The sequence below is a fragment of the Malaclemys terrapin genome, chromosome 4, assembly GCF_027887155.1.
Source record: "Malaclemys terrapin pileata isolate rMalTer1 chromosome 4, rMalTer1.hap1, whole genome shotgun sequence".
Taxonomy (NCBI): Eukaryota; Metazoa; Chordata; order Testudines; family Emydidae; genus Malaclemys; species Malaclemys terrapin.
This window is the reverse complement of record NC_071508.1, coordinates 37,431,356-37,457,725: the sequence shown is the minus strand read 5'-3', so window position 1 is coordinate 37,457,725 and position 26,370 is coordinate 37,431,356. Positions and strand designations below refer to the sequence as shown.

General features: G+C 51.1%; 1 protein-coding gene across 1 annotated transcript; it reads left to right on the top strand.

Annotated features, from left to right (window-relative positions):
• Nucleotides 1–280: 280 nt before the first annotated feature.
• Nucleotides 281–25,427, top strand: SIGIRR (single Ig and TIR domain containing). Its single transcript, XM_054027935.1, has 9 exons — nt 281–466; nt 1,911–2,109; nt 4,232–4,362; nt 6,637–6,777; nt 15,350–15,493; nt 16,107–16,209; nt 17,492–17,642; nt 22,223–22,397; nt 24,125–25,427. Exons 1-9 carry the CDS (start codon nt 460–462, stop codon nt 24,328–24,330), a joined length of 1,257 nt encoding a protein of 418 aa, XP_053883910.1. The 5' UTR covers nt 281–459; the 3' UTR covers nt 24,331–25,427.
• Nucleotides 25,428–26,370: the final 943 nt, after the last annotated feature.

Below are 26,370 nucleotides of genomic sequence, written 5' to 3'. Positions count from 1 at the left end.
CTCTGCAGTATGCCTGGTAGTGGGGAACATTGATTGCCTGCCCCGCCTCCACAGTGTGTGTGGAGCATGCTACTAACTGTGCAAGCTGTTACATTTTAACCTGGTGTATTTCATTTCTAACTTATTCCTGTGTCATTCCCACCAGCATTGGATCTGTCCTTCCAGGACCTGGACCACTGCTATGATCAATGTGTGGAGCCAGCAGGAGCCCGGTAATCATTTGTTCTGTCCACTGGACGAGCTGACCCTCTAGCTCCTCTGGTCCAGCTCAGACTTTAACCTCCTGTGGAGCAAAGACTGCAACCCGTTGAAGCCCTCCTCACAGAGCCACCTGCGCTGCACGCCAACGGGACCGCTTACCTCACCTTCCAGTGCCTGCAGGCTGGCGATGCCGGGAACTACACCTGCACGCTCTACCTGAACAGCCACAGAAACGCCTCCTTCACCATCAGGCTGACCATGGAAGGTAAGGCTGGGGGAAGTCACCCACAAATATAGCTTCAGAGCCAAGATTAAAGACCTAGCTTGAAACACTGATGCCTCCTGCTGGCTGATGCAGGGAGTAACATTGCTGTGCTTCAGAAGAGGCTGCTTGATTGCTTATGCTACTTCTGGCTCATTAGACACACACACGAAATGCCATACTCTGCGCCTCTGATGCTCCATGAGTGTAGTGTGCGGAGGGGAATTGCAGGAATAAGTGCCCTTGTATAGGTAGCTTTGCTTTGACAGGAAATATTAAAACAATACTTGTAGTGCAACGTAATCCACCTCCCCCACTAAATACTCCCCCATTTCTGAGCGTCTGTTCACTGAATTTAAAAAGAAACAAGGGCAGCAGCAGGGACCAAAATAAACCCTAAATGGAGGTGAGACAAGAGCAAGTATACACAGTCACCTGACTACACACTAGTATGGCAACATACCTGACAGGGAAGCAAAGGCTGCGAGCTTCACAAGCTGTGCTTTGACAGAATGAAATAGCGAATGAGCAGCAACAGGAGAGGGGGACAGGGGAGTAAAGTGGTTTGCGACATAGATTTGACAAGGTGGAGAGGTACAGGGAAGCCATTACAGATGGCATAAAATGCACAGGAAAAGGCTCTTGCACCAGCTGTGAAGGGTCAAAAGCCTCAACTCCCATTGAAATATTACTCTTGACTGCAGTGGGAGTTGAGTCAGGCACGGAGAGGCGGCTGCTGCTTCCAATAGGAAAAGCAGCAGCCGTGAGGAGATAGGGCACAGTGCTGCCCGCCCACTGCTCAGGTCCCAAGACATTGCCGCTTTTAGAGGGCGAGTAGCTCTTTGCCATGGGTCTGTACTAGTCCTTAGAGCTGGAGGGGAAATGGCAAATATGGGTGAAAGTCACTTGCTCTGTATGTATCATTGACATTTCAGAAGAGACACATTTTAACCAACTTTCACTAACAAAAGTGTAACATACTGCACATGTGTGCACACACAGCCTAGACACCTTAGTTGGCTGTGGGGGAACCTTTAACACAAGCCCCTACGCCTTGTGCTATAGGAGGAATTTTGTTAGCAAGTAGGAGGCTGTTATAGTCATTGAGGACCAGCTGCCTGGGGGAAAAACATGGCCAGGCACACTACACCAGTGTGTTACAAACAGACGGTATGGCTGGGCAGTTGGGGCATTTTGCATGTCTGTATTATTTGCAATGTGGATCTGCTACTTGTTTTACTAACCATGTGACCAATTTCTTCATTGGGGGTGCAGAACTGACAGACTTTAGAGAATATTGTCAGAGGCACAAAGGAAGTCAGGAAAAAACAGATGTTGCTCTACTATAAAGGAAACTATTTAATATTCGATGTAACTGAAGACTTATTTTTAAATGGATGCTGTCCCTTTAAAGAGTCTCTCAGCATTTCCTTCCCCTCCCGTGTAGATCTGTGCAGTGCGCCTCCTGAAGTCCTCTTCCCATCCAGCAACCAGACTTTGGAGCCTGCCTTGGGAAGCCAGATAACACTGAACTGCACTGTGCGGCTGCCCTCTCAGCAGCACTGCAATCCCGTCCTGCGCTGGATGAAAGATGGCCACTGGCTAGGCAATGAGAGCAGCCCATACACCAGCGAGGAAAAAGTCTGGTAAGGACTCTGACCTATCGATAAATAGAAAGAGGCACTGAGGTGGCTACTGACAGGCAGGGCAAAATGCTTCAATCATTGCTTAAATAGCCTTCATGCACCCAGTGAGCCACAGTTCAGTGGGAGTTCTGGACCCACAATTAACAGAGTCTCCACTGAGTAGTCCCCCAAATCCCAGTGTTTCCTTTTGATAAGCTCAACTTCACGAGTCCTGGACCCCAGTGTGCCAGTGCTCAAACCTCCAGCAAGACATGCTCTCAGCCAAAGTGCCGATCCACACCACCTCCCTTTCTAGCCCTGGCTCCCCACACCTCAGACCTCATCTGCAGCTCCTCTGTTCTTCTAGGCCCACACACAGCTCTGCCAGGGCACTTGAGTCCTGACCGAGAACACCCCGTTAGTCTTGTCCACAGCTCAGACAATGCACCTGAGGGCAAGTCTACACCACAGCGCTACATTGGCGCAGCTGCAGCGCATCTGGTGAAGACGCACTATGCCAACGGAGGAGCACTCTTCTGTCAGCATAATTACTCTTCCTTGGTGAGATGCGGAAGTGCTGGTGTGGACAGAGCAAAAATTGCATCGCTTGGGGGAGAGGGAGCTTTTTCACACCCTTGAGTTGATCAGTCTTGATCTGCAACACCCTTGCCATTCCAGTCCTGGCCTTCCCTCTACATCTGAGGGCACTTCAGTCCTGACTCTCACTTCCCATCCTGGGCCTCTTGAGGAAATATGCCAGTGAGGTCAGATTTTTAGGTGGAGGTTGGGTACAATTGGGAAGTGGCCAAGATCACCCAACATCTATTAATTTGTGACCGACACAGGATTTGAACTCATGGCTCTGGAATATAAGCACAATCACACTGTCCTATTTATCCTCTTTCTCGAAGGTATGTTCTAAAAATCATAATTCCACAGACACACAGATAAACAATGAAACACAGTGTGGGGGGGAAAAAACAAAAAACAAACAAATAAAGCCCCACAAAGCATGCAGGCCAGCTGATGTTTCTGCCCATTTTATATTATGGCTCAGTGAACTAAACACAAGACTCTCTGCAGCACAAATGAGGGGTCCGAGGGCTGCTACCTGCTCTGGCTCAGATTCTGATGTCAGTGCCACCAGAGTAAAGCCACTGTGACCGGTGAAGCTCCATTGAGTAGGATACTAGAGTCACTGGGAGCAGAATCTGGCCCTGTGTATTTTCCCCTCAATTACAGAGGCACATCTGCTAGTTAACTTTTTGCTACTCCACTGTGAAAGCCATAGAGCTTTCAACAGCTCCCAACAGGTCTGCTTGCTTAACAGTAGTTAGCCTGAGCTTTGTGGTGTTTCACTTGCAAGAACTCTTTTCTACCAGAGCATGTTCCCTGCCCCCAGAGGGGCATACTGGTTTGAGAGAGCTAAAGACACAAGGCTAGCAGCACGTTGAGCCCTGGGCCACTTCTACACTGCAGCCAAGTACATTATCCCTGTTGCCAGCAGGAGGTGCTGCTATGAGGGGTGTGATGATGGCTAAGCATGAATGGAAAGTGGGGCCAGCAACTTACCCCATCTGAGGCAAGTCATCTGAAGTTTTTCCTTGTTGGAGGTCATTGTAAGGGGTGTGTGTGTGTGTGTGTGTGTGTGTGTGTATGTGTGTGCGCAATGGGGAGTCCAGCAAAGCAACTCCTACCTTTTTGAAGGCTTTCCTGCCATTGAAAGTTAGATTCTAATTATAGATTTAGGAACTTGACTTTAGGATGCTATTTTTGAAAATCTTGGCTTTGGTCTCTAAGTGCAAGGTGGATTCCTGCTGAACTGGACCCTGGCTAATGATTTATTGTGAAAAGGAACAAAAGGCTAACTCTAAAGTAAAGACATTCAAGTAGATCACAGAATCCTATCAGAGCTTAGTGGTGGACAGCATTACCCTTCTATCCAGTCCTTCTCCCTTTCCAGGCTGAATTGTTCCCTGCAGTACAGCAGAATGACAAAACCGAGTTCCTATAGGCTACATGTAGATGAATTAACTAGAAGCTCCTTCTTGTTCTCTTCCGTCTCCTAGTTTAAATAGGAAACCATTTCCCTTAAAGTGTACCCTGTAGCACTGCACTGATACTAGCCTCTTTCGTCCCTCAGGATCGGTGATAACAAAACAGAGACGTTCATGTCCAACCTTCTGGGGGTGAACCTGACAAGTGACGAGGACTACGGCGTGTTTGCCTGCTGGATTAGGAATACCACAGCCACTTTCACACTACAGAGATCAGGTAGCTTTTTGGGCATTTACAGTACTCTGATAATGGTGCAGGGAAGGGGTTACTATACCATTTGTGGTGATGGTCTACTGGAAAAGGCCTTTCATCAAGGTTCGGCCAGTCTATGGAGGCTCTCGAGGTGGAAAGAGAATCTCACAAGTATTTCTGAGATGAGTTGGGAGTAACTTGAATATCCCGACTAACACTTTCATAGTAACTAGCTGTAATATTGCAGACTGAGTGGGAGATGCTGAGTGCCTCACAGGCTGTCTAGAGTAAAAAATGCTCCCCATAAAAATAAATTCCAATGGAATCTAGAGAGATCTTGACCTCAGACACACGGATCATAGTTAGGGCTCCAGATTTGTCACGGTGGGAAGAACCTCTTGGATACTGTGATTTTCCTGTTTGTCTCAGACTTCTCTTTCTGGCCATGATTTTAATAAACTCACCCTGCAGCGGTACCTGCTGCAGCTGGGCCCTGGACATTTCAACCTGGCACATAGGGTTACAGTACTGCCCAGGTTTGGCCCAGCTGCCCCTCCATCATGCCAGGGGGCATCCAGATCACATCTGATTGAGTGGCATTGTAACTTGATAGGGGGGCAGGGGAGGTCACAGAGCCCAGAGCCAGGCCCAGCCCTGAAGGACTTGAGCTGCTGTTGCAGGGTCAGTGTGGGGCTGGGTCATTCTCCAGCTCCCCCCACCCCAGACTCTCCTCCTTTGTTGCAGCATTTTTTACCCAAGTCACAAGCCCCGTGACTTCTACTAAATTTACCATGCCTGCTCCATGATTTTTTATTTAAAAACTGTTATGACAAGTCTGCAGCCCTAATCATAGTCCATAAACCCACTGTTGTGTTGAGCTCACACCATACCTGTTAAACAGGGAAGGATGGCCCTGGGATTGCTGCAGGGCTGAGGCTGGTGCACAGTGAAGAGGCTGTTGTCTTGGCAGTAATTAAATAACCAGAGCATGAAGAGCATGACTTATGAGGAGAGGCTGAGGGAACTGGGATTATTTAGTCTGCAGAAGAGAAGAATGAGGGGGGATTTGATAGCTGCTTTCAACTACCTGAAAGGGGGTTCCAAAGAGGATGGATCTAGACTGTTCTCAGTGGTACCTGATGACAGAAAAAGGAGTAATGGTCTCAAGTTGCAGTTGGGGAAGTTTAGGTTAGATATTAGGAAAAACTTTTTCACTAGGATGGTGGTGAAGCACTGGAATGGGTTACCTAGGGAGGTGGTGGAATCTCCTTCCTTGGAGGTTTTTAAGGCCCGGCTTGACAAAGCCCTGGCTGGGATGATTTAGTTGGGAATTGGTCCTGCTTTGAGCAGGGGGTTGGACTAGATGACCTCCGGAGGTCCCTTCCAACTCTGATATTCTATGATTCTAAGTAGCCATGGTGCATGTTAACTCTTTCAGTGACCTGCTGAGGCAAGTCCTGAACTTACTGTCAAATTTTCTCAGCTATTGCTATTTTGAAAGTAAACCCCTCCAGCAATGAGACACTAATGGCATAAGGGAGTGGGAAGCAAAGGGGGTTTTATTATGTAAAGATGCTCTCTTTCAGAATGCTGACAGAATACAGTACCATATGATGGCACCATAACCTGAAGTGCTGGAGATGGGGCTGCCTCGAGGAGGCTAGTCACTTAGGTCAAGATATTTAGTTTAAAGAACCATGAGAAGGAGTGGATAATGGGGATTCAGCCCAACTGAACATAGTCTCTGCCGATTTGTGTGTGTGTGTGTATCTATCTATCTATATGCATGCGCAGGTGCAGATGCCCTAGTGAAGGGATTCATTAGTCCCATTCTGAAGAAGGAGAATTCAGTTCTGACACTATGGCTGATTGTAGCCAGGAAGCACCAAATATCCTGGACCCCAACCCCTGTCCTCTGTTTCTAGGCTGCTGTCACAGTATTTGGGGGCTCCTTTAGATCACAGATCCTATAGCAACTGATCTGTGTGATCCTTCTTTAAGCTGATACAGCTGAGCCATTCTTCACGCTAGTGACTAGAGCTGGAAAAAAGCCCATTAGATCAGAGTCCATCCCTTGTACAGGCAGGACAGCATCCACAGGCAGACGCTGCAATTGTTTTACTAGACTGTAATCTGACAACACACGTGGTTTTAGCTAAGAGCTTTGAGGCCAATAACCTCTGCTCAGTCCTTCCCTCAGCAGACCGTAACCTACCCCAAGCTCCTCATTCTCCAAGGTATAAATTCCTTTAGTTCAAATGCTAAATGTACTGAAAATGCCCTTCCCTGTAATTGCAGAAGCTGCTGGACATGTGAGTGCAGTGCTGGCAGCCCTGTTCGTCCTGGGGCTGCTGTTGCTCATGGCTGTGATCTATGTGAAGTGCCGCTTGAATATGCTGCTCTGGTACAGGAACCGTTACGGGGAGCTGGAGATCAATGGTAACCCTTAGGGCTTTTGTGAATCCGGCTTTCAGTGCGATTTGCACTTTGGGTTTGAGGGAGATGGGAAAAGACTCAATGATCCAGACATTCCGGGCTTCTGCTGCTTCTCTAAAGGCTTCATGAGAAAGGGATTGGAAAGTAGAAGTGAACTAGAATTCCTCTGGACCCAGGGGGTCTTCCTGCCTTCACCTGCCCACAGGGTGACTCCCACCCAGCCTGCCTCCTCCTTGCTTGCCCAGGGTGCTCCATATAGCAGACTTTTTGTAGATAATCCCTAATGTGTCTGGATTGGGACTCCTTGTTCCACTAATAGAGTCTCTCTCCTCTTGATTCAGTACGTTGTGAAGGGAGGCTACTCCCTATGTTGAGCTAAGATTGAAGCTAGCTTCCTCTTAAAAGCTTGATTTGTCAATTTACTCCACCAAAGCCAAACCAATCAACTTGAAACTTCCCATACCACATCTCATCTGGAGATTCAGTTCTCAAAAAAGTTTGCAGCAAATCACTCAGGGAGTTTCAGAAATAACATTCTTCGAGTGCTTGTTCACGTCAATTCCAATCAGGTGTGCATGCGCTGCGTGCACAATCGTCGGAAACTTTTTCCCTTAGCAGCTCCCATTGGGTTGGCTACGGAGCCCCCTGGAGTGCTGCCCTCATGGCGCTCAATATATGACCCTGCCAACGTGACCCACCTTCAGTTCCTTCTTACTGTCTGTGGCAGCATTGGAACTGCGTTTTGCTTGCTTCCAAGTGTTCCCTTAGCCTAGTACCTAATTCTACCCAGTATCTTGTTTTAGTAGTTAGTGTATTGTTGTTTGTGGTTAGTATAGAATTGGTGAGTGGGATCGTTCCTACCCCTCACCCCACCTTGGGCTTCGGGACATGCCTCAAGCCCAAGGGTTTAAGACTTGCAGTGTATGCCAAAAGCCTATGCCTAATAGCGATCCCCATGACTTGTGCCTGAAGTGTCTAGGGGAGGCGCATTGGTCTGAGTGCTGCAAGATTTGTAAGGCTTTCAAGCCTAGAACTAGAAAGGAGTGTGACTTCCATTTTAAACAGTTAATGATGGAAGCTGCATTCTGTCCAGCGGCACCTGATCGCCAAGGCCCAGACCTGAGCTTGGTGTGGAGCGTCCTGGCGTTGGTCCGCCAATTGACGAGGAAGGACTGGCGCGAGAGACCCTTGGCACCGAAGATCCCCGGCACTGCAGCAAGGAGCAGACCCCCAGCACCAATCCACATCTCCAGTGCCCCACAAGCGCCATCAGAAGGCGGACAGAGGGCACTCTCCTCAGAGAGCTGCGAAACCACCAAGGGAGGCTTTGCTGTTCCAGAGGAACGACTCGGCTCCCAAGCAGCAAGAGCTTGTGCCATCGACTCCGGTGCTGCAGATGGCACCATTGAGCCCAGCGCGTAGTGACTTTCTGGCGGGGCAGTGCCTGGTGGAGGTGTTGGAGCCCCCCTTCCACCCTGGACACTTGAGGCTGCTAAGGAGCTCATCGAAATAACTGCGCCTCAACCCCCGCCCATTAGAGAGAAGCCTCCGGCACCACCTAGATGGGTGCTGTATAGAGGCAAGCCCGCGATGATGAGGCTCTCCCGTCACTGGACTGGCGCCAATCACGAGCACCCTCGCAGGGCCGGCACCGACACGTGGCACCGGAGCACAGCAGCTGTTCCCAGGCACCGGACACGTGGCACCGGCCTCAGTTGTGGGACAGCTGGTGCCGATCCTCAATGCGATCATCGCGGCACTGATCCCCGACCACCTCTTCACGGCACCAACTGCCGGCGCAGGGTCATCAGCACTGCCGTGGTCGTCATCCTTGGGATCTTCGGACTCGGAGGCCAACTCGTATTACTCGAGGTGCAGTAGACATAGATCCGGTAAGTGCCAAAGAGACGTACAAGCGGCCTTGCAGCCGCAGTGGCCACCCGCTGCACGATGGCCCTTCTGGACTCCCTGGGCTCACCATCAGGCCCAGGCTACCCCTTCGAGGGCTTGTAGGTCGGTAGCCTCGGGACATCACCCTTCCTGGTCACTGACGGATAAACCTGCCCCTCGGGTTAAAGAAGTAACCTTCTCCAGACCACCTTCTCATTCTACAGAGGAGTTGGCGGAACTGGCTCCAGAACCTCCCATAGCCCAGGCCACATCCGACTGTCGGACCAATGGAGAAGTCCAGTGCAACCCAGGAACAACCCAGGCAGATAGAGGGCCATGAAGACCCTGTACCCCCACTTGCTTCCTCATCATACTCACCTGATGAGGCGGTGGCAGGAGTGTCAGCTTCAGGTCCTCCGCCCATTGACCACAGGGAGCACCAGGACCTGCTCCGCCGCATTGCCCATAACATGGGTCTACAGGTGCAGGAAGTCATAGAGTCAGAGGACCCAATGGTGGACATTCTCACCCAGAGGGTCCTTCAAGAGTAGCGTTGCCTGTCATTAAAACTATCCATAACAATTATAATACCCTGTGGCAGACTCCAGCCTCCATTCCACTCACCGCCAGGGGGGTGGAGAGGAAGTACTTTGTTTCATCCTAGGAATATGAGTTTTTATTCTCCCACCCACACCCATGCTCCCTGGTGGTCTCGGCGGTGAATGAGAAGGAGCGCTATGGGCAACAGGCGCCAGCACCCAAGGCTAAGGAGGCCAAACGTATGGACCTCTTTGGTAGGAAAGTATATGCCTACAGCTGAGGATAGCCAACCAGCAAGCTATCCTGAGCAGGTATAACTTTAACTCTTGGGACTGTATGTCCAAGTACAAAGAGTTGCTCTCTGTGGAGTCAAAAATGGAGGTCTCTGCTCTGGTCGAGGAGGGGAAGGCAGTGACCAGGACAGACATCCCAACAGACCTCCCTTGACGGCATGTACCATCTCCTCTGGGGTGGTCATGAGGAGAACTGCATGGCTCCAAGCTTCCGGGCTTCCCCTGAAAGTTCAACAGACCCTGCAGGACCTTCCCTTTGCGGGGCAGGACTGTTTTCAGACTAGACAGATTTGAGGCTTCACAGCCTAAAAGACTCGAGGGCAAGGATGAAATCTCTGGGGATGCACATGCCTGCTACCCAGACAGAGCCTCTCAAGCCTCAACCTCAGCAGCAACAGAGGCTATACCAGTCCCGCCCAAGGCAGGCTACATATCGCTGTAGGGGCAGGAACAATAGGTGTCGACCTTCTAACCCGCCCTCAGGCCAAGCCATCGTTGGGATCCAAACAAGGGTTTTGAAGGGACAGCATACCCGCCACTATCCCAGATCCTTTCCCCTGCTTTCTGAACCGTCTATCCCACTTCTACCATGCATGGTCCCATATAACATCAGACCGCTGGGTTCTTCACACGGTAGAAGTGGGATATTCTCTCCAATTCTGCTTCTCCCCGTCCCTCCTGCCCCCCTTCCCTGTCCCTCTTCAGGGACCCTTTTCACGAACAACTCCTTATCCAGGAGGTGCAATCGCTCCTCGCCATAGGGGCAGTGGAGGAGGTTCCTCAGGAGCTACGGGGCAAGGAATTCTACTCCTGCTATTTCCTAATTCCCAAGGCAAAGGGGGCGGGGGGTCTCAGACCCATCTTAGACCTGCTAGGACTCAACCAGTTCATGGTAAAGTTGAAGTTCCACATGGTCTCCCTGAGCAAGATTATCCCTTCCCTGGATCCAGGGGACTGGTACACCGCCCTCAACATGAAAGACGTGTACTTTCATATAGCCATTTGGCTGGCCCACAGATGTTTCCTGAGGTTTGTTGTCGACCGCATACACTATCAGTTCATGGTGCTCCCATTCGATTTATCAATGGCCCCTCGGGTGTTCACCAAGTGCATGTTGGTGGTCGTGGCTTTTCTCCACAAGAGGCAGGTACAGGCATATCCCTACCTCGATGACTGGCTGCTGTGGGGGCGCTCCAGAGAGCAGGTGGAGTCCCAGGTCCGGTTAGTCAGAGACTAGGACTTCCAGAGACTAGAACTCCTTCTCAACATGGACAAGTCAACGCTGTCACCGACCCAACAAATAGAATTCATTGGGGTGGTGCTGGACTTGGTTCAGGCAAGAACCATACTACCAGAGTCCAGATTTCAGGCACTGACAGGCATCATTCAGACTCTCAGGCTATACCCCACCACAACCGCGAGGACTTGCCTCAGTCTCCTGGCATGGCTCGCCTCAGCTTATCACCCAGGTTGAGACAATTTGGACTCAATAGTAACGGTGCCAGAGCGAGTCTTAGATGCCCTATGCTGGTGGCTGGACCCTCACATGGTCTGCGAAGGAGTCCCATTCACCTTCCCTCAATCATCCATGACCTTAGTAATGGATGCGTCAGACCCGGGTTGGGGGGGTCCAGCTAGGAGACTTACAGACTCAGGGCAGGTGGTCGCAGTCCGAGATCCCGCTCCACATCAATATAAAGGAGCTCAGAGCGGTGAGACTAGCCTGCCAGATCTTCCAGACCAGAATACAGGGTCAGTGCGTGGCGGTGCTGACTGACAACACCACCACTACATTTTACATAAACAAGCAAGGCAGAGCCCGCTCCTCCCCTCTCTGTCGGGAGGTTGTCCAGCTGTGGGATTTTTGTATAGCTTACTCCATTCACCTGGAGGTGTCCCATCTCCCTGGAGTACGGAACGAGCTTGCGGACCACCTCAGCAGGTCGTTCCGCAACCATGAGTGGTCCATCCGGCCGGAGTCAAACATTCCATCTTCCAAAGGTGGGGGCTTCCCTGGGTAGACCTATTCACCACCAGAAGTAACAGGAAGTGTCCAACATTTTGCTCTTTCCAAAAGCACAGTCCGGGCTCTCTCGGACGCGTTCATGCTACCCTGGGGGGATCATCTAACATATGCCTTTCCACCGATACCACTCATCCACAAGGTACTGCTCGAGATTCCCAGAGACAAGGCGGAGGTAATTCTGCTGGCCCCTGCGTGGCCATGCCAACATTGGTATACCACGCTTCTGGAACTGTCAGTGGACACCCTGATTGCACTGCTGCTCCTCCCTGATCTGATCACACAGGACCACGTCCGCCTCCTTCACCTGCACCTCCAGTCCCTCCATCTCATGGCTTGGAAGCTTCATGGTTAAATCGAATGGAGCTCCAATATACGGAATTGGTGAGGGAGGTGCTGCTTGGTACCACCAGGCACCACTTATCTAGCTAAGTGGAAAAGGTTCTTGTGCTGGTGTGAGTGCAGTCAGGTACCTCTACTTCAGGCATCTATACCGTTCATCCTGGAGCATCTACTGCATCTGAAGCAGCAAGGTTTGGCCGGATCATCCATCAGAGTCCACCTCATGGCCATCTTGGCATTCCACCTGGGAGAGTTGGGGCACTCTGTATTCGCCAACCCTATGGTGGGCTGTTTCCTGAAAGGCATGGAATGGCTATATCCACAGTCCCGACTGCTGGTACCTGCTTGGGATCTTAGTCTGGTCCTCGCTAGGCTAATGGGGGCCCCATTCGAGCCACCGGCTACATGTTCCTTTCTGTATCTCTTGTGGAAGGTGGCATTCCTGGTTGCCTTCACATCAGCCAGGAGGGTGTCAGAGTTAAAAGCGTTAACCTCCGACCCCCCCCCCCCCATCTTCCATAAGGACAAAGTACAACTCAGGCCGTACCTGGCCTTCCTGCCCAAGGTGGTATCCCAATTCCACATTGGCCAAAACATTTTTCTACCAGTCTTCTATCCCAACCCACATGCTACTGCACAGGAGCAGAGTCTTCACTCACTAGATATGCAGAGATCGCTAGCACTCTACACTGAGCGCACAAAGCCTTTCAGGAAGTCAAACCAACTGTTTGTAGCAGTGGCAGACTGGATGAAGGGGCTTCCAGTCTCCTCACAACACATTTCTTCCTGGATTACAGACAGCATCCGTACCTGCTACGACCTCGCCAAGGTCCCAGCCCCGGCTATTACGGCCCACTCGACACAAACTCAAGTCTCGTCCGCCACTTTTCTGGCCCAGGTGCCCATCCAGGAGATCTGCAGAGTGGCAACCTGGTCTTTGGTGCACATGTTTACCACCCACTATGCCAGCATGCTAGAGAGCACGCAGCTTTCAGCAAGGTGGTGCTCCAGTCAGTGATTTCTTAACTCCGACCACACCCCCTGGGAGGAGCTTGGGAGTCACCTGATTGAAATTGACATGGACAAGCACTCGAAGAAAAGACGGTTACTCACCTTCTTGAAACTGTTGTTCTTCAAGACGTGTTGTTCACGTCCATTCTAATACTCACCCTCCTTCCTTCCCCTCTGTCGGAGTAGCCGGTAAGAAGGAACTGAAGGGGAGTCGGGTTGGCAGGGCCCTATTGTGAATGCCTTGAGGGCACCACTCGACCCGACGGGAGCTGCTGAGGGAAAAAGTTTCCGACAACCGTGCATGAGGCGCGCACACACCTGATTGGAATCCCCTGTGATTTCTTTAAAAAGATACACGTGTGAACTTAAGATGCTGTGTAAGTGATTCAATGTTCCTAAAAAGATACAATGGCATTCACTTTACAGGGTTTCTGTATTCTTATGAAAACCTGTACTATTTTTTTAACTCTTATGAAAGACACTTTTCATTGTTAGGCCTTGTCTACACACATCTGCACCAGTTTAGATAAACCAGTTCAAACCCTTCTGTAGATACTTATTTCAGTTTAAAAATGGCTGTTCTAGCATATCCTTACCTGAGTGCCCCCTTTGAGCATTGTGCAGTGCTGCCTCAGTTTCCCAGCTGTTCTTCCGTTGCTCCAGCCAGCCTCCAGCACATTCTGGATTGCAGAGATTTAGTCCTCTGGCTAGGTTACTTGTAGTTCTATTTCTACCCCTTCCAGGGCACTCAAAATCCAAAATAAGTCTGATGCAACATAAAATTAATCTCTTCTCTGTTCCAGGAGATGTGCTAGACATCAGTTTTCCCCAGTCTCTGGCCTTAGCCAGACTTCTCTCCCACAGTGAGAGCCTAACATCTGTTTTCTCTGTCTGCTCCCGCAACTGCCCAGGCCTTTTCCTTTTAAACCCCTCCCTGGAAGCCTGCTTCCTACTCCAGGTGTCTCAATTTGGGCTGATTTGGCCTTTGATAGCCAATTTACCCCCTTCCTGCCTTGCATACCCCATTATAGGGTCCAGTTGTGGTTTAGATTGAATCTGTTCCCATTCAACTTTTGCTCCAGTTGAACTAAATTGGTTTAAGTAACACCTTAAATTAAATCAGTGCAACTCAGTTTAAAGACAAAGCCTTCAGGATTATTGTCAAAGTGAAGCTGGTAAGTGATTCCATAGCAGAAGTTATTATACAGGTTAGAAATCCTAGGAATTCCACTCTACAAAAACACCCTAAACATTGGAAAGTTGGCAAATACATAAGTCACCTAGACATCCTTAACTCTGCCCCATTGTGCCATCAGAACACAGATAACCTTTGCAGTCCATCACAAAAGCTCAGTATGATTTTTTTTTTTTGGCAGTCATTAATGAGATGTCCCTGAGTAATGGACGGATAAAGTGTTCTCTAAGTTTCTGGTTGTTGGTGTGGTGAGGCAGAGTTAAGATTGTTTGGGTGACCTTAATTCTATATTATCCACTGTCTTGGCTAACTTTTTATTTGGGACTTTTTGTTGTCATTTCTTTAAAACTGCAATACTCTTAAGGATTTTTTGCTCAAAATATATGATGGATTCTTTCAACATTAACTCAAATTATGGTTGTTTGCAAGGTTGCCGTAGCCATATTTGGTCCCAGGATATGAGAGACAGACAGGGTAGGTGAGATGATGTCTTTTATTAGACCATCTTCTGTTGGTGGAAGGTACAAGCTTGTCTAATAAAGATGGTCTAATAAAAGATATTACCTCACCTACCTTGTCTCTCTAATTATGGTGTCTTTTTAAAATATGGGAATACTAGAAGTATTTTATCTCCTATTTTTGCATATTAAAAATACATCAGCATAGAGATGGTGAGAACTGATGAAGACAGATACTTGGGACCATTGCCAGGGTTGCTGTGGGATTTGTATTATTTGTATTACTGTTGCACCCACCATCTGCTTGATGCTCTTCAAAGCATCTATGAAGAGACAGTTCTTGTCCCAAAAAAACATGCCATCTGCTAGCACAAACCGGTGGTAATAACAAGTACAGTCCTCTTTGGGTAAAGAATTCAGATGATGTCACCAGGACACTGGGGTGTAAGATCAGGTCCCGCTCCAGTTCCTGCCTTGCTCCTCTTGGGGGGACAGGAACATTTTAAAGTCCACCCCTGGAGCTCTCTGGTCCATGTGGCTGGGATGTTGGGTTTCCTACATGGTGAGTTTTTCAGTGTCATTAAAAATCCTAGAAGTAGCACCATCAGTTACACAGCAATTCATATGCAAGTTAACACCCTGTTAACTTGCCCCAAAGAGATTCCAGCCTGAGGTGTCAGAGCAATGCCTTCCCCAGTTGGGAAGCTTATAGGAAACTGGCTATCAGTGCTGACAAACTGAGCTCTGTATCTGCCACGCTGTAATGTTAAGTGTGTCTTTTACGACCACCATTCTCCCTTGCCCTGCTGGGCACTTTTCACAGATGGGAAGCTGTATGATGCATACGTGTCTTATGCAAACTCCCCGGACGACAGGAAGTTTGTGAACTTCATTATGAAGCCGCAGCTGGAGAACCGTCATGGCTACAAACTCTTCCTGGATGATAAGACCATCCTGCCCAACTCAGGTATGGACGCTGCCAGGCTCAGGTTACATGGGAGGCAAATGGACATGCTCCCACTGTTGAAAAGTCAGCCTTGACCTTAGGTTAATGAACCTGCTCTGTAGGACCCAGGAAGCCTCACGCTGCACAGAAGGCCTGCTCTCTGGTGTGCCACTTCCCTTTGCTCTCCCACACACCTTGCAGTCAAAGATTGCTGTGATGTCAATAGCCGAGTGTTTTAGAGATAGGAAAAGAGAGGCACTGAAAGGTTAAGTGTTCCCTCCAATGTCTCATAACAATTCAGTGAGAGAGTTGGGGATGGAACCCAGGAGTCCTGACACCTGGTCCCCTGCTGTAATTACTGGAAAACACTTTCTTCAGATCTGATAGTGTAACCTGAGTCTGGGAGAAGAGCACTTTACTCTCTAAGACAGGCTGGGTTATGAATTCAGCTGTTTGAGAGACTGTGGGTCTCTCTGTGAGGACGCCCTGTTGCCCTCAGTTTGGGTTCGGATGCTAAGGCAGCCCATTCCTGGAGGAGGAGGAGGAATAGTGAAGTGCTGGTGACCCATTCTGGCTCTGCTTAGTCTTTGCCATGGCTGTGACTGTGAATCTCATTTCTATCCTACTCTGGTAGAGCCTTCAGCAGACCTGATTATGAATGTGAGCCGGTGCCGGCGCCTCATTGTGGTTCTCTCGTATGCATACCTGGAGCAAGACTGGTGCATCAACAACTTCAGGTAACTGGCTGGTCACTGAGCAGGGATCTAGGCTGCTGCTTTGCTCCCCTAGTAGCACAGAGGTAGTTCTCACTAGATTGTCAGAAACTGCACCCTGTTCTTTTCCCCACTCTGCAATCCAGTCATGTTATTCCTCCTCCTCCTCCACACTGCTGGGGTGCCCAGCAGCGGAGTCACTGAGAGCACAGGAGAGACAGTCTCCCTGCTCTCAGTTCCTATGTCTGGTGCCACAGCAGCCTGTGGTGGCTGTGAGGAGCAATTGCAAGTAAGTCCTGCTCGGTGCCCTAGATCAGGGGTCGGCAACCTTTCAGAAGTGGTGTGCCGAGTCTTCATTTATTCACTCTCATTTAAGGTTTCGCGTGCCAGTAATACATTTTAACATTTTTAGAAGGTCTCTTTCTATAAGTCTATTATATATAACTAAACTATTGTTGTTTGTAAAGTAAACAAGGTTTTTAAAATGTTTAAGAAGCTTCATTTAAAATTAAATTAAAATGCAGAGTCCCCCGGACCGGTGGCCAGGACCCGGGCAGTGTGAGTGCCACTGAAAATCAGCTCGAGTGCCGCCTTCGGCACGCATGCCATAGGTTGCCTACCCCTGGTCTAGAGCATGCTTGGTGCAGACAGAATCTTCAGAACAGTTAGCAACCAAACTAACAAGTCTCTACTGAGCATGTGCAAACTGCAATTTTTCACAGGCCAGGTTCAGGTGTATTTTCCTAGGGGCAGCAAAAGGCACATTCTGGGGCACCATGGTGACCTCCTTCCCATCCCACCAAAGTTCAAGTCTCTCTTTTTCCAAAGCCAGAGATTTGGAATTAAACTATTGTAAGATTTTTTTTTTAAAGTTAAAAACAAACAAACAAACAAAAAAAAACAAAACTTCCCTAATCTTGTTCTCTGAAATGGTTCAACTTTTTAGTTCAAACTTTCTAAAACATTTGCTAGACACCTGGCATGGAAAATTCCAGTCTGAACTGCGAAAGTTTGCCAAAGTTATAAGCAAATGTATGCAATCTTATCATAGACAGTATTGGGCAATCTTAACAACAGGCATCTCTTCCAGCTCCACCTATAATGTGGTTACAAGCCCTAAAAACCTTGCCTCTATTCTCCTTACTCCAGCTTCCAAAGCAGTTAGCTCCCAAGCCAGTGCTCATTGAAGCCAATGGGAGTCTTTCCATTGCTTTGCAGTTGGTCAGGGCAATGAAGAGACGGGTTAGCTGAACACGCGTGATTCATTGCACTCCTAACTCCCTGGAACGGTTGCCTTGTATTGCAGGGATGGTCTGTTGAGACTGCTGGAACTGTCCCAAAGACCCATCTTTGTCGCCTTTGAAAGCCAGTATCGGGAGATAGAGCATCTGGCCATTAACCTGCTGAAGCAGCACAAGAATGCTGTGACCTTACTGCTCTGGCGGGCTGGCTCAATGGTAAGCTGTGGGTGAGGTAAGGTTTCTCACAGTGCTGCTGAAAGGCTCTGGGTACCACTCTCCTTGACAAAGCAGCATTTCAGACTTTGCAAGAAGCACTGAAGTGCAGACGTGGTTCTCTGTGGTGGAGGGCCTGAGACGCTCCCTCTGCTCACTGACCTCACAATGGTGTGTGCCAAGGTCACTCTGCTACTCCAGAGCTGGAAAAATAGAGCGAGAGAGGCTGAGTGGGGTCTTCAGGCTATTCCCCACTAAACCCTGCTGGGACACTTCACTGTCCTGCTCCTATACATCCCTCCTCTTGGCATCTGCTATGGCCACTCTAGCCCTATGACTGGGAAGGCAGGCCAACTCCAATCAGTTGTCAGTTCCTGAGCTGGCCACTAGGAGATGCTGCAGCCTCCCTTTCTGAAGGCAGTGAGCGCCAGCCACTTCAACCCTGCGGAGGTAACAGAGAAACCAGAGATTCTCCCAAACCCACACAGACTGTATCCTACTGCAAGGAGAGGTGCTGAACTGTCAGGCCAAGCCTATTGCTACTAAGGGCTAGTCTACGGTAGAAGCACTACAGCGTTGCAGCTGCACCGATGCAGCACCTCTGGGGACAATGCTCTATGCCCACAGGGAAGAGCTCTCCTGTCGGTATAATAAAACCACCTCCATGAGAGGCGGTAGCTCTGTCGGCAGAAGAAGCTCTCCCGCCGACATAGCACTGTCCACGCCAGTGTAACGTACGTAGCTCACCAGGGTGGCTATTCACACCCTGAGCGATGTGTTACACCGACATAAGCGGTAGTGTGTACAAGCCCTTAGGCAGCCCTGCTGGAAGTGCCCTGCAATACCAGAACTAGAGTGCAGTGGCCTTTGAACAGCCTGCACTGCAGCCCTCCCCAACAGGCCTCTTGGCTGTGCCCTGGGCTCCCTGCACGGAGCTCTCCTTGAGAAGCCCTTTGGCCACTGACACATTACTCACGCTAATTGCTGGCTGGGGGTTTTCACAAAGAACAGTAAATCCCGTAATCCACATAATCCTCCCTCGCCTGGAAGCTCAGAGGCAAAGGAGCATGGAGTTTCGTAGAAGTGCTGTAGCTCCAGGTAGTGACCCAGATGGCCACGTGGTGGCACCATAACCTGAGAGATGACAATGGGCAGTAGGTTAAGAGATGTCTCAGCATGCTACAGTGCTGGGGAAGAATCTTCATCTCCAAACAGACACAGAGGCTACGGGACAGATTTTCAGAAGCGCTCAGCTCCCATTGAGAACAACGAGAGCTGCTGGGTGTTGAGGACTTTTGAAACTTGGGCTATAAATGACTTGCCCAGAGATACACATCAAATCAGGGGCAGAGCTGGAACAGAGCCCCAGTCTCCTGTCTGTGCACAGAAATGACCACACTTACCCAGGCTGCCTTTGTGGATATTAGGGTTACCATATGTCCGGATTTTCCTGGACATGTCCGGCTTTTTGGGCTCCAAATCCCCGTCCGGGGGGAAAGCCCAAAAAGCTGGACATGTCCGGGAAAATCGGGGGGGGGGGGGCGGGCCGGGGGCTGGGGGCTCCGGGGCCGGGCCGGGGGCTCCGGGGCCGGCCGGCGGTGCGGTGCCTGGCTCGGGGGCTCTGGCGGGGGCTCCGGCGGGGCGGGGGCTCGGGGCTCGGGGACTCCGGCGGGGGCTCGGGGGCTCCGGCGGGGCGGGGGCTCGGGGCTCGGGGACTCCGGCGGGGGCTCGGGGGCTCCGGCGGGGCCGGGCTCGGGGACTCCGGCGGGGGCTCGGGGGCTCCGGCGGGGCCGGGCCCGGGGCTCGGGGACTCCGGTGGGGGCTCGGGGGCTCCGGCGGGGCCGGGCCCGGGGCTCGGGGACTCCGGCGGGGGCTCGGGGGCTCCGGCGGGGCCGGGCCCGGGGCTCGGGGACTCCGGCGGGGGCTCGGGGGCTCCGGCAGTGCCAGGCCGGGCCGGGGGCTCGGGGGACGGGCCGGGGGACGGGCTGGGGACCGGCAGTGCGGTGCCGGGGGCCTGGGGGCCGGGCCGGGGACTGCAGTGCTGGGCGGGCCGGGGGTGGTGGGCCGGGGGCCGGGCCCGGGGCCGGCACCCCAGGGCCGGGGCCAGCCTGGGCCGCGCCTCCTCCCCCCACACTCCCCCTTACCTGCTTCAGGCTTCCCGCGACTCAAATGTTCGCGGGAAGCAGGGGAGGGGGAGGAGACTTTGGGGAGGGGGCGGAGTTGGGGCGGGGCTGGGGGCGGGGGCGGGCCCGTGGAGTGTCCTCCTTTGGGAGGCACAAAATATGGTAACCCTAGTGGATATGGTAATGGGATAGAGAAGTTAGATACACAATTGTGCAGGAGATTGGATGTCTAACTGTGTAAAGAGCGAGGCCCACAGTGACAGCAGAGCATTTTTAAACCACTCCCTACAATTAACAACGTTCCCTCCTTAGTCATGTTATAGAAACTACATTCCCAGCCGTGCTACTCTTCAGAGATCAGCATGGACTCCCTTGGTAGAGCTGAGCTCCCCTGGTGCCACTCACTTGGCTGTAGACTCCTCTCCAGTTCTTGGACAGAGGTTGGGTGTACGCTGTTAGCCTTTGGGCTCTCGCATTAGCCTAGCCACATTCCCCTGTGTATCTGACACAGGATGACTCAGGATGGAGCCAGCCATTTAAACCCTTTGGCTCATTACATTCATGGGAACACACTGCCTTTCTCACATGGCCTTGACATGTGCAACTAAAGCCAAGTTTAATGCCGTCTTTCACTACCAAGAGCATTTTAGGGCTGGCTTGTCCCTGGCCCTTGTGCACCCAAATTATGGGACAGGAACAACTAATCCCCACATTTGGGGAAAATGCTGGAATGACTTTCTTTGCACTACGGGGGCACAGGTTGAAGGGAGGGGCAAAGGAGTGGCAGCACCATGTCCTTGCCTACTTCTCCCACTGCCCCACTATGCATGCTCCCTGGTTGGATCGAGTGTCTCTAATTTCAGACTAAAAGTGCTCAGTTCACACGTCAAATGTGAATTCTAACAGCCAACCCCAAACTCACACTGGGCTCTTTCCCTCCCTGCACCATCACCAGCAATAGAGGCTCTGCAGGCCTAATTCTGCCCTCCATGCGGCTGGTGTAACCCCCCTGTCTTCCTCTCCTCGGCTAAGCCATGGAAGGGTAATGGGTTTGCACAGATGTAAGCAGGGTAGGCATCATGCAGAATCGTTATTCCTGGTGACGATGCAGAAGAAGGAAACACTCCACTGTCAAATCCCAGAGCCCAGGGTCTGGCAGTTACAAGAGCCAGGACCTTGGCTTTGAACTCAGTGACACCCACTGGATCTGGAGCCCCATTCTGTCCAAGGGAGACCTGCACTTTAACTCTCTCCAGAGCAGCGTGTTTGGGCCTAGAAAGCTAGCTTGGAAAGCTAGACCGAAGCTTTCTCCTGGGTCTAAAAGGAAGTCCTACTGCTTCCCACAGCTGTTTCTTTTTCAAACCCAAACCTAGACCTGCAGCTTCTAGCCTCCATACAGTCTCAGCAGTTCTGCCGGGATCTCCACCCAGGTTCTGCTAGTTTTTCCTGATCCCAGCTTGGCGAGAGGCCATCTTCTGAGTACAGCCTTTGCCAGAGCTCTGTTGCTGGGGCTTCAGACACGTGCAGGGACATGCCCTTGCTGACACCAGGGAGCTGTGCAGCTAGAGCAGCCCTGCCAGAGTGAAGCAGCACTGAACAAATGCAAAGCCCCCTCCAGCTTCAAGAAGAAAGCATTGCACACGCCAGACTGTCAGTGTCCGAGACGGCAGGCCCCATCCACACTTGCCCCTGACTGAAGGGGATTGGAAGCTTCTTGTAGCTGGATTGTTCAGATCTCAGGCACCTCTGTACATCATTTACTCCTCCAGAATTGATCCTGGCACTGTAGATAAGGTAGCACCGAATCCTTCTTGGTTCAGATAAAGTGAAATTCCCAGTGAAGAGGCAGGATTACACGGTTCCCCAGCTCTCTGTGGGACCCAGGAGTGTGGGGAATGCCACAGAAGGGGCAGAAGTTTGTGGGAGGAACATGCTCTGTTGTGGGATAGAACAGAAGACATCTAGTCAGGGGACCTGGGTTCTATTCACAGCTCTCAGTGACCTGCTGGGTGGCTTCTCTGAGGAAGGGACTTCCCCTCTGTGCTTCGTTTCCCCTTCCACCCTTCATCTGTCTTGTGTGTCTAGACTGTATGCTCGGTGGGGTAAGGACTGTCCCTTCCTGCAGCTACAGACAGGGCTAGCACAATGGGGTCTTGGGTGCGGCTGGGGCCTCTAGGCTTGACAGAATACAAATTAAAAAAAAGGTTCCATTTTTCTCTGATTTTTGGCTGAGTTTCCAGCTCCCTCTGCAGAAAAAGGAGTTCTGTCTCCATAAACTTTTCAGGAGCCAGACCTGCTGCATGTGTCACAGCTCACATGCCCCAAGAATGCTCTCAGCAAGTAGGTGCTGAAACTTGTCTAGAGACGTGTCGGGATTGCAGGGCTTTGCACTTGGCGAAGGATATGGCTCGAACAGAGCTCGGAGGGGAATGCTACCGAAGTTCTCCCTCTTCCTTACAGACCCCGTCGTCCGATTTCTGGAAAGAGCTGTGCCTGGCTCTGCCACGGAAGGTGTCCTACCAGGGGATCATGGCAGACCCTCAGACCCAGCTCCAGGAGGACAAGGACCCGATGCTGATTCTCCACAGCAGCTACCTGGAGTACCGAGGAGACCCCCATCCTGAGGGAGACCTGGGTACCATAACCATCTGTCTGTGTTCTTATATGGCTCCCATTGCCATAGTTTCTGAGCCCCATTCTATAAAGGGGGATGTCACAACACACTGGTTGGGCTGCAGCCACTTATTCCATGAACGCCTAGTGTCTAGAAACGTGCACCCATAGGGCCAGACTTCCCTGTGGTATGTGCCCCTCCCGTTAGTGTTCCAAACATGGAGCTAGGATTGAGTAGGAGCAAAGTTCACCCCCTCAGAGCACCATTTCCAACCTCACGTTTGAGGTTACAGCCAAGATTAGTGGGATGAGCAATGACAAAGGGCCATTGAGAGCCATCTCAACGTTTCCTCCTTCCCCTGCTCTCTGCAGCTGCCTGCCGGAGCCTTGCACTCTGACCCAACCCCTCCCCCATAGAGATGGTTGTGAGTTTCCTTCCCATGCCCCCAAGGCTGTCTCTGTCATTGACTTTGGATTGGGTTCGATGTGATCAAATCCTGGTCGGCTAATCTTTTCTAACACAAGATATTCATGCCTGGCACTAACTAAATCACCATGGATGGCCACCAACCCCAGCTCCTCCCCATTACCCTCAACACACACACGTGCCACCTGGGGAGAGCCCTGCAGTTTACTAGGGCTCTGAGAAGCGCAGAGTAATTGGAGGCCCCATCCCTTTCCCTGTGCAGGCTGAAGCAGTCTATTATCCTCCAAGTCAACACGTCAAAGAGAGCACGGGCTAAATAGAAGGGAAGGGTTATACCAGTGGCCGTTTGCTTCCTTCACAGGCCGAAAAGACAGTGATGATTGCTGGGTCTTGTCTCTTCCCAAGCCTCTGGAACAGCTGCTGTTGGCTGGAGTAGTGGGAGGGAGGTGCACTTACTGCTATTTGCCCCAAAGGTCTTGGAGAGGGAGTCCAGGATTTGTTAACACATGTTGAGTTGCTGGGAAATATATTTTAATTTTAGTAACAGGATTCCAATAAGTCCTGTGCTTATAAAAGATTTACAAGCAGCTGGCAACACAGAGCTCAGCTTGTTTGTGCCCAGTGATTGTCTTGTTAGAAGGCGAATGGAGAAATGATGGGCTTGGCACAGCTGGCTGGAGTTCAGACAGGAGCACTGCGGTTATTCTGCCAGGTGTTCTTTGCAGCCTGACAGCAAGTTGTCAGGCCTCAGGCAGCCAACTGTCAGGAACAGGAGTTACTAGTTGTGTGCTGCATCCCAGCACAATGCATGGCAAAGCTTCCCTTCTTAGGCTAAAAGCAACAGAGGGTCCTATGGCACCTTTAAGACTAACAGAAGTATTGGAGCATAAGCTTTCGTTAGTCTTAAAGGTGCCACAGGACCCTCTGTTGCTTTTTACAGATTCAGACTAACATGGCTACCCCTCTGATACTTCTTAGGCTAGTGCAGCACTGTGTGGAGATCCTGGGGCAGCCTTGTTCTCTAGCTTTGCAGGGCACTGGCAGGGAGTTTGAGAAGACAGTGTGACCGGGAGACAAGGCAACAGCTCTCCACTAGGAGGAACAGTTCCTTTTTTTTTTTTACTTCCTGTTCTTCCACTGTTGGCTGGTATGGATTGACCCTAAAATTGCCATTCTGTGGTAGGAAAGCCCTGTAGTCTCTATCCAAAAATCCCCATTCCACCCCCAAAGCAAGCCAGAACTCCTGGGATTCCCACAGAATAGGAGCTGCTGGGGGTCCTGTTCCCCATCCCCCACCGATCTGTCCTCTCTCTCCAACCCAGCAGGTGTCCGTGGGTCCATTTTAAGGGGCCCTCCGCCCCCTCGAATGACTGGCCCTGATAGACCACCAGCACTAGCAGCTGGCATCATGGAAGAAGTGCAGCTGGAAGAGGGCCAGAGGAGCGAAATAGACATCTCTGACCTGGGGTCACGCAACTACGGAGCAAGGACAGACTTCTACTGCCTCGTGACAGAAGACGACCTCTGAGAGGGAGAGCGGAGACGGTGGGATTATTGCTCCCATGGGACTGGCCAGCTTGGTGTCCCTTTAGAAGGAAGTGCTGCTCAGCTAGTTTCTTTAACCCAGAGGCCTGGGCAGGTCTTCAGCACTCCCATTCCTGGGTATTCTCTATGGGGAAGTCAAGGCAGGAAAAGGGCTGACTTTTTACCCACCCACTGAAGCCTTACAGTCCCATTTAAATGCTGGGGATCTTAGTTTTTGCAACTGTTCAGGACCAAGGGAAATTGTTAGGAAAGAAGAATTCAGCCTTTTGTCTGGAACTTGCTGAAAGAGACTGGGGTGGTGGAGAGGGAAAAGCCCAGGGAAAGCTGGTGCTGTGAGGTGGGCCATGGCATTGCAGATGGTGAGGGCTGGCTCTGGGATTGCTAGAACCACTACGGGGGCATTGCAGTAACGGATGCCAATGAGATGCTGGATTTTGTTGTGGCCGTTGGGTACCGAGATACTGGCAAGCACTGAGTTCCTGGCTATACCAAGACACTAGGTCTTGCTGTGACTGGGTTGGGGGAATGCCACCAGCAGGGCTAAGGATGGGGTCACCTTGAAAGGTGACTGGGATTTGTAATGATAAATTTAGAGCCATAGTACAGCGTAGCACTGTTGCAGCAAATGCACATGGAGGCCTCAGCCATCAGCTGGAGCTAGAGTATGGATAAGAGGCCAGACAGCACAGAGGTCTGATGGGAGTTAGGAAGGAACCTAACTCAGCCTCATGACTGAAGACTAGAGACCGCCAGGGGCGTTAAAGCAGCTTCAGGGCAGAGACACCAGAAAAACCCAGGGGACTGAAAGCAGAGGCTGATCCTCCCCTGCTGCACTTTGTGTTACTCAGGGGTTCTAGTACCACCAGCGCTTCGGCACGGGCCGTTTCCTGTGAAGGAGCAAGAGCAGGGACGTGTCGCTCTCTCCAGGAAGTGCCCTGTAACGGCATCACTCACCGGCAGGCTTTACAGTGCTGTTCCTTAGGGACCAACAGGACAACTTTGGAAAGTCTTTCCTTGATTCACAGAGCAGCTTTGCTCTTTCTTCTTTTTGAAATACAATTAAAATAACTGTTGTTTTAAGCTGGTCTTGTCCTTTTCCCTCCACCAGCAGTTTTAAGAGAGGATGGAGGTTGTGAGCTCTTTGTGTAAGGAGGGCTGGGATCTCACGTTCTTCCCGGTTTGGGCAGTGACATGCAGCCCAGGGAGGGCTACTCCTAGGCTGAGGGCTTGTAGTAGCAGGAAATGGGGCAGAGTTTAGTGGGGACTCAGGACTGGAATAGCAGCGGGGATGCAGGTCAGGACTGAGGTGTGTTGGCAAAGGCCTCTGATCTTGATTGCAAACTGCACAGCACTACTTCATGCCAGTGCTCCCTCACACGTGGGAATACTAGTATTTACTGCACCCACGGCCCCAGACGGTACTTCTCCCAGGTTACCTGTACTGAGGCAGGGAAGTGAGCAAGAGGCCCCAGAGGCCAGTGCAGGACACAGATGCAGCACAGACAATGGGGACGAGCAGGAGACGCGTCCCCTCCCCCCCATTCCGTTTCAGTTAGGATGTTAGCAGGCACTAGCTCAGACCCTAGATACAGTACTATGGTCCCCACTACCCCCTGTGTTCTGACAATAGCTGCTGCCACTCTCAAATCGGGTTAGAGACGAGTCAAGCCAGTCAAGAGATGGGGGGGGTGGGCCTGGCCCCAGCTTCCAGAGGACTCTAGATCCTCAGAACTGCTCACTCCAGCTCCATCCTCCAAAGGGAAAGTTACAACATAGACTTAAGACAGCAAAAAGCGGACAACTTCTGTGCTCTGCCTGGGGAGCGCAGAGCACTACCCATAGGCTTGTTAATGTTTAATGATTAATAGGCTGGAAGGTGAAGGGGGCTCTTTCAGGGAGTCTTTGCAGGAGATTCCTCGTCCTGCGGATTCACTGCTCCACAGGGGCTTGCAGGTGAATTTGCAAGTCGCAGCCACCAACACGGCTAGGCCCAGGGGCTGCCTGCGTGAGTGAGCTGTGGCTA

Excerpts from the sequence above, each read along its gene's own strand:
- SIGIRR (XM_054027935.1), top strand. Across the intron at positions 4,363-6,636 it reads TTTCACACTACAGAGATCAG|AAGCTGCTGGACATGTGAGT; the intron begins GTAGCTTTTTGG and ends CTGTAATTGCAG. Across the intron at positions 17,643-22,222 it reads TCTGGCGGGCTGGCTCAATG|ACCCCGTCGTCCGATTTCTG; the intron begins GTAAGCTGTGGG and ends TCTTCCTTACAG.